Source organism: Diadema setosum, chromosome 20, assembly GCF_964275005.1.
Source record: "Diadema setosum chromosome 20, eeDiaSeto1, whole genome shotgun sequence".
NCBI lineage: Eukaryota > Metazoa > Echinodermata > Echinoidea > Diadematoida > Diadematidae > Diadema > Diadema setosum.
Window position 1 is genome coordinate 23,857,304 of NC_092704.1, and position 15,978 is coordinate 23,873,281.

Consider the following 15,978-nt stretch of genomic DNA (forward strand, 5'->3'; position numbering starts at 1 on the left):
CTCCACTCAAAAGTAGCACTGACTGTCTTTTGCATTGGTAAAAATTTTCTGTTTCAAAGTTTGCATTGTGATGGAAATGAAGAGGAAAGGTTTGCTGTAACACCATGCCTACGTAGTCCATGAAAGGACTGTGTGGTGAAAGAAGACCCTATTTTAAAGAGGAGAGTGGAGGAGGGAAGCGACACAGGGAGATTATAAGAAAAGCAAATAGTGAAAGTCGAAGGGCAGCAGTGCGCAGGAAGTTAAAGTGACACAAATGGAGATGGGAGAATAGGAGACAGGGACATTTGTAAGGAAGAACAGGGTGAGAATCATGCTAAGATTTTGTGATATGTGTCGATACATGTAGATCAGAAAAAAAAAATACAGTTGAACCTCTCGTATCCGGACAAGTCGGGACCGGGGCTCATCCGGATAAGGGATTTGGCCGGATACGGGAGACTCAATGCTTTATACACATGTACATATACATACACATGTACTGATGTAGACCACTGTAGTACCACATGTAGTAATGTGTATACTGCAACCTTTTCATTGTTACATTTGGGGATGTTAAAATGTCTGAAGGTAAGCAATTTGGAAGGAAATTTGATGTAATATATGTTAATCATGTTGGAAGTAATATGTAATTCATGTGTGTTTGTGTAGGAGTTCTCAAGGAGTTGGGAATCCCCCTTTCCTCCCGTAATTATTGAAAAAAAAAAGTCACAGCGAGATTGCGTCCGTATAATAGAGAGATCTGGATAAAGGGAGGCCGGATAATAGAGGTTCAACTGTAATGCTACATCACAGTTTATGCAAAGGGAAAAAAAATCTTTGTCATTACATCATCATAAAATTCTGAGTAAGTTCCTAGTAATTTATGTTCAGATGGTGATTCTTAACCTCGAGGATATGCTCGTCATTAAGTATGGGGCGCTAATTGTAGCATGATATTACGAAATATCAATTTTGTGACAAAATTGTTTCTACTTTGACAGGTGACAACGTCAATTTCATTAACGAAATGACAGTTTCGTTGACAAAATAACAGTTCCGTAACACAATGACAATTTTGTTGAGGGAATAAAAGTTTTGTCACAAAATGACAGTTTTATCAAAGAAATAACAATTTTGTCAATGAAATGACAATGTTGAAACAAAATTGTCATTTTCTTGACGAAGTAACAGTTGTCATTTTGTTGACATATTTGATGTTGTCACTTGTCAACGGAAAAACAATTTCGTCGTAAAACTGTCATTTTGTGACTAAAGAGACTGTGCGACACTTGGCGCCCCATACTTAACTACAAGTTTATTCACGAGGTTAAGAATCACCGTTTGAACGTAACTTTTGTCTGCACATTATATGTGTGTGTGTGTGTGTGTGTGTGTATATACAGACCTGTGTACAGCAGGACACTACTAAGTATGTCAGCTTGCTTTGTATGTGTCTGTGTGTGTGTGTGTGTGTTTGTCACCATGCTATAAGCCAAGCTTTCATACTGTTGATAATGTCTACAGGTATAAAGCATATGTGTCGTATCAACTTTGCTTAATTTGCCCTGACATTCTTGAGATGGCCGAGTCTGCAACCCACCAAATACTGTATAAGTGGTTATTTTCGCGAGGGTTTAATTTTCGCAAATTTCGCGAATCACAGTTGGATCGCGAATTTAACAACACGCGAAATTGTCGCTATACACTAGAGTAGCAATACATGCAAGATAGCATTGGTGTCAATTCGCGAAATCAACATCTCACGAAAATGTCTGTCACCTTCTAATTCGCAAAAATATCTGTATGCGAAAATAACAGCTTATACAGTAATCGAAGCAGCCATACACTATATTTCTTTAAAATTCAGCATCTATCTCTACCTCCCGTCAGGTTGTCCGTACCACCTCATTGCCCACACGGACAAGAAGACGTCCCTTCACGCCCGCATTATCTGGGCCTGTTCGTGGTCTCATGACGACCAATTCTTTGCCACGGCATCCCGCGATAAGAAGGTACCAAGTCAAGATTTTAATTACTCAAATTGAAGAATTTTAGTGTCATGTTGTTTTTGTTGGAACTGATTGCCAAGTTACCCTTCATCGATGTAAATAAAGAGGGATTATTAATTGAGTGTTTGAGTAATAGCCATGATATGAAAATCATGGGCGTGTATACTCAGGTGGGATTTGAATCTATGACCTCCTAATTGCTAGACAAATGTCACATCCACCAGGCTTCCAAGCTTCATTAAAACCCGATAGCCAGTGATGGTTTTGATCCCTTGTGGCAGCAGGTACTGCATATTTGTTCAAATTGATAATTCTTCTCATGGCTCTTACTCAATGCACTGAATGATTGTTGTGTTATATGTCAATAAAGGGCAATCTGTCAATCAATTGCAGGTTTTCCTTCACCAAAGAGACTTAACAAGTTATCACAGTATATTGGTTCAGAGTTAAGATGATGGTAATGAGGTGGTGTTCTTTTTAATCATGTGTTTGTGTGTGTGTGTGTGTGTGTGTGTGTTTACCAGACTTGGTCTTTAGTCACAATTTGCAAAATTCATGACATGTGACAAAATATTCCAAATGGAATACCAGTGGTAAGCCTCAAATTCATGAAATTCTTCCGTCGAGATGTTTTCATTGCAACTGATTGACAAATTGCCCTACATCGACGTAAATAAGCACTGAATTGATCAGTGTTTTAGTAGTAGCCATGATAAAAAATCATGGGCGTACATACTCGAGCAGGATTCGAACCTATGACCTCCTGATCACCGGACAGGCGTCATCTCCACTAGACCACCGAGCTTTCGCCCGACAGCAAGTGTTGGTTCTAATCCTTATAGCATGTAGCGGGTACTGCTTTGTTATTCAAATTCATGAAATTCTTCCGTCGAGATGTTTTCATTGCAACTGATTGACAAATTGCCCTACATCGACGTAAATGAGCACTGAATTGATCAGTGTTTTAGTAGTAGCCATGATAAAAAATCATGGGCGTACATACTCGAGCAGGATTCGAACCTACGACCTCCTGATCACAGGAGGTCGTAGGTTCGAATCCTGCTCGAGTATGTACGCCCATGATTTTTTATCATGGCTACTACTAAAACACTGATCAATTCAGTGCTTATTTACGTCGATGTAGGGCAATTTGTCAATCAGTTGCAGTGGTAAGCCTATTGAGCAAAATATTTCAGGACTTACAGTGAATTACCCATTCTGTCTTCTATTATTGACTAAAAATCCATGTCTTGCAACTTTGTAATAATTTTGTGATGCACAGTCCAATATAGCATCTACAGCTTGATTGTGATGTTTGCGTGGAGAAGGTAATGACATTCTGTGTTAACAGAAAAAGGGTGCAATTCATCGTTAAGATTATGTTGATTAGACTTGCATTGCTAAAATCATATCCGTAGATTATAATATGATAATGATGGTAATAGTCAGAGTAATGATGATACTGGATTGCACAGTAATGTAAAGGTGATACCGGCATTTAGCATTGTTAGATTGATTAATGATAATGGGATGATGATTATGAACATAACAGAATGTAAATATGGTAAGATAGCCATGGTTGTAGTAGTGCTAAATTTCAAGTCGTAATGGTAGCAGCAGTGCTTTAAATGACTGTGCCCTTCATGACACAATGTATCAATGTTTATCACAGTCAGTCTGAATTTCATCATCATCATCATCATCATCATCATCACTGTCAGCATCACGAGACCATAACATTAAATATAAAATAAAATAAAAATGTTGATGATAGATGATTCGCAGTCATGCAGACCCAGCTCCACATAGCATGCCTAGGAACCCTCGCTTATTTCTCTCTTTCATGGGCAACGTGCTGGTACTTTACAGCAGTTGGGTCTCATGTTTAATAACCACCATTTTTGTGCTGGGTGCCACCTGGAGACATTTGCCTATAGGAATCCATATTTGAATGATGTGGCTTTCAACTTGACTCAGCAATTCCGTGCAAACAAAGTTGTTTGAGTGTTATTGTTTGATGGCAACGTATGGACCCCGTTTACAGTGCGGGGCTGGGCCGAGCCGCCGCCGAGCCCAGCCTCAATTGCGGGGCCGAGCCCCGCAATTTTGTCCGTTTACACTGCGGGGCTCAGCCGCGCTTTTAATTCAAACCTTTCAATATTTTGTCGTAGTGGCGCTCTGCTTGTAAACAAACGCAATTTGGTATAGTCTGGTTGTCAGACCCTTTGCCAACTGGATTCCGTGGCGACGAAGTCGCCGTTCGGGCAAAGGCCTTTGCTGAAGGAAAAATCCTTTGCAGGACAAGACCACCTTAAACTATACTAGTTTTCGGCGTTGAGGGGGTTAATATCCTGAATAGCAAAATAGTATGGGCAGAGGGTCTGGAAGCCAGACTAAAATTGGCTGCGCATTTGGTCCAGTTTGCGTTTACACTGAGAAAAGGCCGGGCTCGGCCGCGGCCAATTTTGGCCCCGCATTTGGCCTTTTGCGCGTTTACACTGAAATGAAGGCGGGCTTGGCCGCGGCTGAGCCGCGGCCGAGCCCGGCCTCCAGAGCGTGGCCAAATGCGCGGCCAATTTTGGCCCCGCATTTGGCCTTTTGCGCGCTTACACTGAAATGAAGGCGGGCTTGGCCGCGGCCGAGCCGCGGCCGAGCCTCGCACTGTAAACGGGGACCTAGTTCAGGTTTGCCCATAGATATTATGGACCATGACGTACTGTAAAACGAGGAATTTTTGCGTGCATTTTAATTTCGCAAGCGCCAAGATTCGCGAAATTAAAATGCACGCGAAAGTTCTTGTTTACGCTATATGCATTGAATGCCAGTGGCAATTCGCGAAAATTTCATGCCGCAAAAAAGGCCGTTGGCTCCAATTCGCGAAAAATTCATGCCGCGAATATATGTGACGGTGCACCTCAAAACGAACATAAAGTCGCACACACTGATTTTGCGTGAGGACTGAAAATAAGTGAAATGGGTCAACCTAGCCGAACTTGACTTTTTCATATTTTCTGAAAGAGCGGGTCTTCTTTTGCATTATGCTAAAATTTGGTATCATAAAACGGGCAGGAAAGTGTGTTTTTTTAGCAGTTTATCTCGAACATTTTTGGTAGAATAGTGTGATTAGGTGTGTCTTTAGAATCCCTTTTTCATTTCTGAAAAAACCTTGTCCACACTCTTCACTCTCAACTCTAATAACTTTTGAAAGGATAGTGCTACTGCTTTGAAAGTTGGCATTAATTATGGACAGAATGTGTTAATGAGGCATGCTTAATTTCACTTTAATCTGATAATCCCTTCATTGTTGTTACTCTGGTGGTTTACTTCCTGTTTTTTTGTCCCATTCATCGCACAGCCAGCACTGTTTGGTAAAGATTAAGCGCTTGAATAGACACTGTACTTCAGAGCCTCTTTTCTCAGTTCACACTTTTCCTGAGTTTGTGCTTTCTTTCCAATATTTAGATAGGTTAGGAGAGTCCATTTGATTTGAGTTATACATCATTTTAAAGCTTAAAGTCTGCTCTTTCAGAATATGGTCTTAACTAAAAATTCATGTCTGGCGACTTTTTGTTTGTTTTGAGGTGCAGGGTCACATATAATGTTTTACAGTATTTGCCGAATCTTTGCAGGTTACCCTCATGTGAGGATAGTATTTCTTTTAAAGTCAATATGAGCGATCACATTTTGCACGGGATTGTCCTGAGAATGTCGCCCCCTGGTGAAGGTGCAGATGCTAATGCATAGTAACCATCACCCATATCACAGACTTTATAGGCTGATGAATGCTGCAACCCTCTTACGCATTATGTGTTTTCAACATCTCTTTTCAAATATGTATAGTATATCATTTTTTAGTAGAAACTCCCAGCGAAATGTAACTTACAATCTATTTACAATAGTAATAAAAGTGTGAGAATTCTTTGTGTATGCAATGATCTCTTCAAAACAATTTTTATATTATTATCAAAAAATGCAATTGATCCCCATAAATGAAGTCAACACATGCACACACTCATACACGCAGACTCCATACACTCAATTACACTTGAACAAGCTTGATCAATTTGATGTTGTTTGCACACATGGTGCATTATTTTGCTCCCTGTTGTGCATTTTTAATTCATATGTGCGGCATGCAATTTTTGCCTCAAGTTGAGCATGCATGTCAGAGACCGAAACTGCAGGTAGTTTCACATGGCTTAAACAATATGTAATAGAAGTCTTGTTGGTAATGTGATAGCGTGTTCAAATTTTAATACAGGATGTCATTGAAATGTAAACTATGCATAATGTAATCAGGCCTGAGAGGTTCTGGTTGAAACTATGTGCATGAGGTGACTTCAGTAGTACAAATGTAGGTGCTACTGAAGTCGCCGAAGGCACATAGTTTAACCAGAACCTTGAAGAATGGCCTGGTATATTTGTTTTATATTCCTCCTGATGAAATTTAAGTAATGCAGGAGCTTGACCGATCTAAAGGTTTGGGTTTTTTTTCACACAATATTTCACAATGTGAAAGTGTATGCAATAGTTATGGTAAAGAGCCTGCAATATAAGGGAAATTCAAAGTTTATTTGATGAAAATCGGTTTTGAAATGGCTAAGGTATTAAAAAAAAAACACAGCAAAACAAAGTCCTGTTTGTTTTTGGCATATCTCAGCCATTTCAAAACCAATTTTCTTCAATAAATAAACTTTGAATTCCACTAAGAAGTGCATAATATTACATATTTTCATGACAGATTTCTCATTGTCTCACAAAAAAAGTTGGAAACCTGAAGCCCATCTCAACCAAAATTATACCACCCCTTTAAAGATGGCCCTTCCCTTTTGCATTCCTTCCCAAATAGCACAGAACATGATATATTCCACAAGAATGACAAGACTATTGTAAATCTATAACATTTCTGTGATATTTGAAGGTTGTTAGCCGTTAAAATTCAAATAATGCACCAAACGCTCACCGTAATGTATTCTGTGTACTAGGCACAGCTGCATCCATTAATCCTCCTGTGGTTGTAATATGATACTTATACTTCGAACAAGAGATATGCATGTTAAAGCTGTCAGAAAAGAAAAATTCACTAGCTTCTCTTACTTTGTTATCAATCGCAAATAACAACACACCACTTACATGAACTACATGTACAACTAAGTGCATCACACAGGTCTGTAAAACTAGACTAGTATTTAGATTTGTAATTTTTGCGAAGTTCACAAAAATTATTCAAATCTTAACGGTCAATTTAACCAGACAAATAAAGACCCTCTTGAGTTCAGAATTTACTGGAGGTTTCCAAATAGTGTTTTCTTCAATACCTAAGTGTTCTCACCAATTTTTCAAAAATTTGCATGCAAAAGGGATCGGCTGTCTCGAAAGTCAGCTTAAAACGTTTATTGTCACATCAGTGAACAGGGGTGGATCTAGCTTTTCATAAAGGGGGGGGGGGAGGGTGTGGGGGGGGGGGGTGTTCCCCCTCCCACAGTAGGGAGAATTTTTGAAAATCTGTGTGTGAAAATGGCATTTTCTTGCATCTAAAACACCACTATTTTTGGTATAGAGGTCATTGCCATAAATAGAAAAAAATAAAATTACAAGTTAAAAAAAAAAGATAAGATAAAAAAAAATGGTCCCCAGATTTTTTTTTTTTTTTTTTTTTTTTTTTTTTTTTTTTGGGGGGGGGGGGGGTTGCAACCCCCCCAACCCCCCCTCTAGATCCGCTTCTGGTGAAGTATGCATTGATCTTGTGATCCGTACAGGTGATTGTCTGGGGGAAGGAGCAAGCACCACCGGATGAGTCTGCTCCATCGAGTGGCATGGGAAACTACAGGGCCTTCTCATCTCCGCTGAACATAGGCGATGCAGTCACAGCGGTGGACTTTGCTAGACAAATGAGTACGGATAAGAGGTAAAGTCTTATGTGGAAGGAGCTGGTCTTGAAATAATCAAGAGAATAAATCTTATGCCCCCCCCCCCCCCCAAAAAAAAAAAAAAATACAATTGGACTTTCTGCAATGATAACTTTAAAATGGTGAATCGATAGAAATGCAATTTCAAGGTATGAAACTATAACTTAATATGTTCATCTTACAGAAAAAAACCCATTCGATTTCCTTCAGTGTCACAGAGAAATTCTGATCTTTGTAAAGCATGTCAGGAATCCCTTCCCTCCTAATTTTGTCCATTGTGCTCACACCTTTACCAAATGCCAAGAGCATCCAAGTGCTAAACTTGGAAGAATGGACCCATGACATTCTTTACAATGATCCACATTTTTCTGTGACCACTTAACCAAATCAAATGGGGTTTTCTGCAAGATGTAGGTAAGAAGTTATTTTTTATTACCCTGAAATAGCATTCAGATTTGTCATCATTTTGAAAGTTATCATTGCCAAAATCTGATTGCAATTTTTTTAGGGGGATATACTGTACAGTCCATTATACTCCACACTTTGCCCAGGTCAAATATTTTACTTTTAAACTGTTCCCTGTGAGATTATGAAATCTTGTCAACCATCTCAGCTGAGTCCCCATGCACCATAGGTTTAAATCATTCCTATGCAGTGAAAGTGAGCATGAGCTTTTGTTTCTTGTTCCCATAGAGATTTCTGTTCTACGCTGAAATTTGTAGATGGATGCATGATATTCTTTATTACCTCCTGCAAGGAAGGGGGTTGAATTGTCATCGGCATTGGTTTGTCTGTTTGCAAAATAACTCAAAAAGTCGTGAATGGTCATGCGGGGAACTTGCAGGAAAAGCTGATAATGGCACGGGGGACAGATGATGAAATGTTGGTAGTGATTCTGGGATTTTTGATGGATTTTTAAAGGATCTTTAATCTTTCGGCACATAAGGTCAATGAACTTGGGAATTCAAGCTGCGCGTTCTGGAGGTTTACATACACGCACTATTAAAAGTGAGGTCTCTGCTCAAGCAAGACACTGCGCAGCTAGAAGCTGATGAGGCTTCTACACCATTGGGGAAATTGCACGCATGTATGGGTGTAAGTGGAGTTGCTGGCTTGGCGGAAGTGTGCACTCTCCGAGTGCTTTTCTAGTTCTTTAGCCCTATTCTAACGGGGGGGGGGGGGGGGGGGGATGGATGGATTCCGCCCCCCCTGAGATCTCGGCCATCGGAGGTGCGATCGCAATGAAATTTTGCATGCGTGAGACCCGCGTCATAATCTACAAGATTGTGTCATAAGATTTTTTGAAACAATCACTTTCTAATTTTAATTAATTAATTATGCAAATTTATATATTATTAAGCTCAAGGTGATATTTTAGCCTAATTAAAAGCATTGAGAGTCTAATTTTTGATCTGTAAATCTGTTTTAGCATATTCAACAATTATACATCACAAAAACTTCCAAAACTCATTTCAATTCTTATGTATGTTATTGTTTTCAGAATTTCTTATGTATTTCTTTGTTTTTCAACTTTTGTTTTTGTTTTTTTTTCATTGGAAATTGTCACTGACCACTTTTCTACCATAATTAGCACAAAATTAATCAATGAAAGTGATTAATTGTAAAAATAATCAGGTTTTTACGACTTTCATGACAGAGCACTGTTTTCCATAGGAAATGTACACAAAATCACAAAATTTTGCCCGTTTTGGGGCGACATTCCGTTACAAAAATGGGCGTGGCTTCGCAAAAGTATGCGCGGACGTTGCAAATTTGGTCTCAAAAGTTGCGCGAGATTTGAACGAAGAAAGTCAAGAGGCCTCGCGACGAGGCCTTCTCGCGTTATAGAATTATAGCGCGAAACGTCGAGGGGGGGCGGATTCCCCCCCCCCCCCACCCCGGCCCTTTTAGGGTTAATGTACAGGCAAAATATTGCAGCAATCGCGCCTTCGGCGGCCGAGATCTGAGGGGGGGGGGGGGTCAAATTGACCCCCTCAGTGAAAACTTGGTCTCAAATAGCACAGTTAGAATAGGGTTAGGCTTTGAAATTGGGATTTTTTTTTTTCTTAATATGTGTTTGTATTTTTTTTTTTTTATATTTGATCATATATTTCTTTGAGTGCATACATCAACTCTGTGTCACTTTGGCTCCTACACCAATAAAAATCCTGTTTTTTGTGTTGTCTTCTGGCTGTAGTTACATTGTTGCAGTTGGTACGGAATCTGGGAACATATCGCTTCATGCATGGAATCCTGCGAGGCCGTCGTCATGGAGACATGTCTATTCCCTTCCACGACAGTGAGTAAAACTATCTCCAATCTATTTCAACGTTCATGGAAGATATGTTCATCGCACTTAATCCTGTCGATGTTTCTGTCTTTTGTATGTATTTTCTCTCTCCAGAGATTTTATTTTTAAAAAATCTCGACGTTCAAATAAACAGATGCTGATCGTGGTGATGAAATTACATGTAAAATAAAGCATAAAAGTCTCATTCAATGATTAGATTGACATATTCACTCTTGCTTATTTATAAGTATATGTGCATTATGAAACTGAATGATCGACTGTGAAATTGTTTTGTTAAAACAAAAGATATAAAAAGAAAAAAAAAATGGGGTGGGGTGTGTGCGCCCCTTTAGTTTTGTAAAGGTGCCCCCTTCTCAACAGAATTCCTGCCCCTGATGTTGAGAAATTAGCCATGCATAAAGCTTGCAGGACAGAGAAAACATCATTTGTAATTCATCCTCAAATTGAGGGCTTGAGGAAGGAAAAATGACAGGAAAGCACACAAGAATGAAAGCCCTGCAATGAGATTATCTTTTAGATCCACGTGTATTAATTACTGAATCATGCTCATCGAAACCTGAGCACTTTGATGAAGAAAAAAAAGTAATTCTCCCTATCCCTGTATAAAATTTCACCACAAGAGTTTGGGTCTGTATGCTAGCTACATGCCAGCATATGTTTATTTCATATTCTCATGGTGAGGGTGATTCATCAAACAACAAGGATCTGCCTCATTATTTTATAGAACAAATACTATGCATCACCTTGCTTGTCAGGCATTAGTATAGATACCCATACTTTGACTGTTCCAAAAGTACTATGTGTGGGTAATTCTTACTAATGCCATCACTGCTGTGTATTATTCATATAACGAAGCCCTTGAGGGAGACACCTAAACTCACTTACTCTATATACCAAATTTTTTGTGAGGTTTTTATTTTCCTGAATTTTGCAAGTCAGGTGCTGTTCACGACTTTAAACACACGCAAAAATATTGACTGTGATCCCAACATGAACGTGATATGCGCGCATTTATTTCACCATTCAGTACTCTACTCTGCAATCGCGACTTTAGCCACACATGAAATCATCGGGAAGTCTCGATTCGCGAAAATTTAGACTTGCTGAATATATGGCATATACAGTATCTGTCAGGCCATTATGGCATACTGTATACGCCATATATTTTGCAAGTCTAAATTTGTCGCGGATCGGGAATTGCTGACGATTTTGCAGGTGGTTAAATTCACGATCGTGGAGTCCTGTACTGAACGGAGAAATGTACATACGTACGTCACATTCACATCGGGATCAGAGTCAATATTTTTGTGTGTCTTTCATTTCACGAATAGCACCTGACTCACGATATTTCCGAAAGTCCTCGCGAAATATTCGGCGTATACAGTAATCAGCTGTAGGTGAAAGTCCCACATTAATTTCTGATGAATTGTATAGCAAGGCTCGACATTAGCAGTAGCTTGGTGGCCATTCAGAAGTAGACGTTGGTCTGCCCTTATTAAAATGGTATGATTTGGTGGCTCAATCAGGCCACCAAAAATTTGTGTGTGTATACATGTATATATGAATTTTTGTATGCATTTGCTCATTCAAAAAAAAAAAAAAAAGAAAGAAAAGAGAGAGAGAGAGAGAGAGAATACCAGGAATTTGATCCTTAGTGCTGCAACCAGGATTGCCAGATTGCTGCTAGTCTTTATGGCCAAGCTAAACCTATTTTCCGGCTTAATTCTATTTATGTAAAATAAAGTAGGTAAACCCTTCTGTAACATATAATTTCATGACTATCTGGTGTCATGAAAAAATCATGTTTAAGCCTCAATTCAATATTGCCTGACATGTTAGACTACATGAATTTAGGCGCAGTATGTGGTATTTGAAGTCCTTTTCTCATACCTTCCAGTTTTTACATAATCATCAGAGTTTATTGTGTTAGTTTGATGTTTAGATCAATGATTTTAATTTCTTTGCTTTTCTATATTTCTTTGCTTTTCTATATTTTTGGGGCCACCACATTTCATTGTAGGATCACCAAAAAACAAGAAAAAGAAAAAGAAATTTGATGATTGTGGTGGCCTGCACATCACTGAAAAAAAGTTTTTGTTGAGCCTTTATATAGGCATAATATGACACCTGACATAACACAGGTTAATTTATGCAGTGATGGCCTTCTAATGCTGCTGCAGTGTGATATCAGTTATTTATCATACAATGTATTTGAAACTGCCCCCAAAGAAAAACATAGTTAACCTTGCCTACATTACTGTAAGTCGAATCTATCTGGACAGAAGAAATAACATTGACTTCAGAGGAAATTAGACTTATGAGCAGGGATTAAAATCAAAAGAATGTTCAAGAGAAGAGTATTTGAAAAGACCTTCAACATAGGCAATTATTCCACTTATGTGAAGTCAACTTAAGCCAGGTTGGCTGTATGCATATATTACTCATATACACGTACATGTAGTACTTAGCAGCTGTCATTCACATGTACACATAGCAGTTCATCAAAATGGATAAGCCAGTTCGGAGTTCCACTTTGCGCATGAGCAGAAACAAGGTCATTCGGACCAACAGGCATGTTGGTTTTTAAATTTACTGGGATAAGCATCTGTCATGTAATGATTATTCATGTAATCCTTATAAATGCCGCTTGCCAGCACATCCACCTGACAGCAAAAGTGGTATTATACAAATGATGCACAGGATAGAGTGTGTTAGTGAAGGTGCGGCGCGCTCGAGAGTATTGACAATGGTGCGACATGCACGAGACGCAGCCGAGTGCATGTTTGCAACCGTTGTCAATACTCGAGAGTGCGCCGCACCTTCACTAACGCCACGAAATAATCCTGTGCATCATTTGTTTTATAAAATGGGTCGAAAACTAACAACATTATTCACGTACCTTTGTGGGTCAATACCAGTCAGCTACATGTAGCACTCGCTCAAAAGTCAAGATGTCCGAAGTTCGTCCCAAACATTTACGCACGTCGCACTCGGAAATCCCGCACATAAGTACTGTACGTACGTATAAGAGTATTACGTACGCCACGTACTACTAGTATGTTATGCACAAGAAAGGCCGCCGGCTGTTGTGGCAGCCCGCGGCCCGAACTAGAAGTTGTTTACAGGATTGACAGTGCGTATAGTAGCGCGTGACGCACTTGTAACAACTGATTGAGTGCGCACTGCTAGTGTAAACATTGTGACGTACGTCAGGCCAGGGAGGTGGAAGAGAGACTCTTCTTATGCATACCTGAAGAAATTAATGCACGCACACGTGACTCATTTCAGCGCTTCCAATTGGCTACATTCTTGAACCCATTTTATAATTGGCAATATCAATAGAAAGAGATTGTCAATACATCCAATGCAAAATAATGAAATGGATGCTTTCTCAAGTGTGAATTGACAGATCATTCTGCTCATCTGGTCTACGCAAGTTTATTCTTTGTTTGAACGGGATTGATGAATCCCATAAATTGTTACGTAAAGCTTATGCATTATGTCGCTCTGAAAACGAGTGAAGTGCCCCTAACCAACTGAGAAAAAATAAAGGTCATTCGTACCAATGTGCCCATGAGCTAACTCCGAACTGGCTTATTGCAACACAGTTTTGTGATATTGGAAACGTGACAGTCTAAATTTCCTATTCTTCACACAATGCAGGATGACACACACGCAGACTGTCAAGAGACTGAGGTGGCGCCCACGGCACGGAGACGGGGACAAGCCCGACTCAGAGAGGCCCCAGCGAAAAGACCGCTTTCAGTTGGCAAGCTGCAGTGCAGACGGGAGTTTGAGGATACATGCATTTCAGGATTCTCTCTTCTCCTGACCACTGACACTCCTTCTTCCCCCTCCCCTCCCCACATCCTTTCTACCACCCACCCCCCTCCCCCTCGATAACTTCTGGTATCGTGCAAAGCAATCATTCGTAAAGCGAACTGCACAAAAAGCATGACATTGTATCTCTGTTGTCATGGCAATACTCCTGAGGTGATTAGCTCATAGGAGGTTGGGCATGCTTACTATTTAACCCACTGCATGCCTTAATAGGGTGTGCTGTGTCATGCATCTGTCGAGAAATCACCATATCTTGGGTGGCAGAAGATGACAATATCTCTCTTCTCAGAACCCTTACCTGTAGATCACAAAGGAGAGTGTCATGTGTTACATATATTGATCACAGTAAGGTTTGAATTCAAATCCTTGACCCAAGTTGATTCTGGCAGATGTGCTGTGACCCGCAAACCTTGTCACCAGAGTGACAAGTAGTCAATATCTGTTTTGTATTCTGAACAAAATTAGGAACTTTGTTATGAAGGCTATACCAGGGTAACCAGGCATTGGTACATACAGTCAACCTTGCCCAAGTTGAATCGATTTGGACTGAAGAAATATAGCTTTGCGAGAAAATTCGACTTGAGGGATTAAAATCAATAGAATGTAAAGAGAAGTGAACTTGAAAGGACCTTCGACTGAGGCAATCATTGAACTTGAATATGCGAGGTTGACTTAAGCAAGGTTGGCTGTATATATTTACTCTCTCTCTCTCTGTGGTCAGGAGATATTTTTCAGCGTTAGGAGATTCCATCAGCTTTGACAGTTGAGTGATCAAGAAAGGAGCATTCCAAAAGTGAGTTAATGTATATGATATGTAATGTGGACAGTGTAGGAAATGTCAACTGCCACATCATCATCAAGGAAGTAAAAAAAAAAAAGAGTGTGTTTTCCACATCACGCTATCTCATTAAGGAAATGATAACAATGATTAAAAATAATCGACATCAGTTTGGGTATTGCCATCGTTTTCATTATCATTCATGATTCCAGTCATTTTGAACAAACCTCCAGAGCTGTGATGAAATCCATATTTGATTAACAGACCAAGTCACACATCAAATTTGTTTAATCCTGTAGATTTTGCAGCTTTGAAAATGTACTTAGCAAAAACATGAAAAACAGTTCTTGATACACTTCAGCACAACTTTGCACAGAATGGCCACATCTTTTATGAAAAAATGGGTCTGTTAATTTCTATGTCAAGAATTTTTGTGAAGCCTTCTACTGCCTTGCGACACTACAGCATGCAACAAATATGTTGTTCAAGTATTTCTTCAAAATACACAATGTATGAGAGAGGATATGTTCAATACATTAACCCGTTAAGGACGAGTCCCGAGTATACTCGGGCAGGTGTCTGTGGGAAATGCGTGTTGTAGCAAAATCAGCCCGTCCTCAACGGGTTAACAGCCAACGTTTCAACACATAGTCAGTCTGCGAGGATAGTGCAGTTGTGCCAACTTTACATGCATAGAAAATGCTTATGATGTGCAAATATAACATATTTGGTACTGTACTGCGCTTGATGTCAGGAGTGGATTTTATGCACGGTAATTGTTTAGATTAATAAAACTCGGCAGCGAATCATGAAATGGAATGAGTTTTATGGTGTTTTGTCTGGTGTGATGATTATTAGCTCACCTAAGGCTCAAGTGAGCTATTGCGATCTCTCTGCATCCGGCATCCGGCGTCAAACATGCGTTGTCCGTTGTGCATTTTGCGTAAACCTTTTACATTCATTTTTCATCTTCATGACAACCCCATGACCGATTTTCACCAAACTTAGCAGGTAGCATCCCTAGGGGATAGGATCTCAGTTTGTTCAAATGGACACAATGTTCTACCTGGGGGCCCAGGGGGGCCCAAACCCATATATCCAAAATTAATTAATCTTAAAAAATCTTCTGCTCTAGAACCAGAAGTGAAA

General features: G+C 39.7%; 1 protein-coding gene across 1 annotated transcript in view; it reads left to right on the top strand.

Moving 5' to 3' along the window:
• LOC140243940 (elongator complex protein 2-like) overlaps positions 1-15,643 on the top strand; it is a 29,529-nt gene extending 13,886 nt beyond the window's left edge. Inside the window, exons 15-18 of the mRNA XM_072323610.1 lie at positions 1,873-1,994; positions 7,751-7,899; positions 10,098-10,199; positions 13,875-15,643. Of these exons, the coding sequence (XP_072179711.1) occupies positions 1,873-1,994; positions 7,751-7,899; positions 10,098-10,199; positions 13,875-14,043 (542 nt within the window). The 3' untranslated portion in view covers positions 14,044-15,643. The remainder of the gene's footprint in view (positions 1-1,872; positions 1,995-7,750; positions 7,900-10,097; positions 10,200-13,874) is intronic.
• The last annotated feature ends 335 nt before the right edge of the window (positions 15,644-15,978 follow it).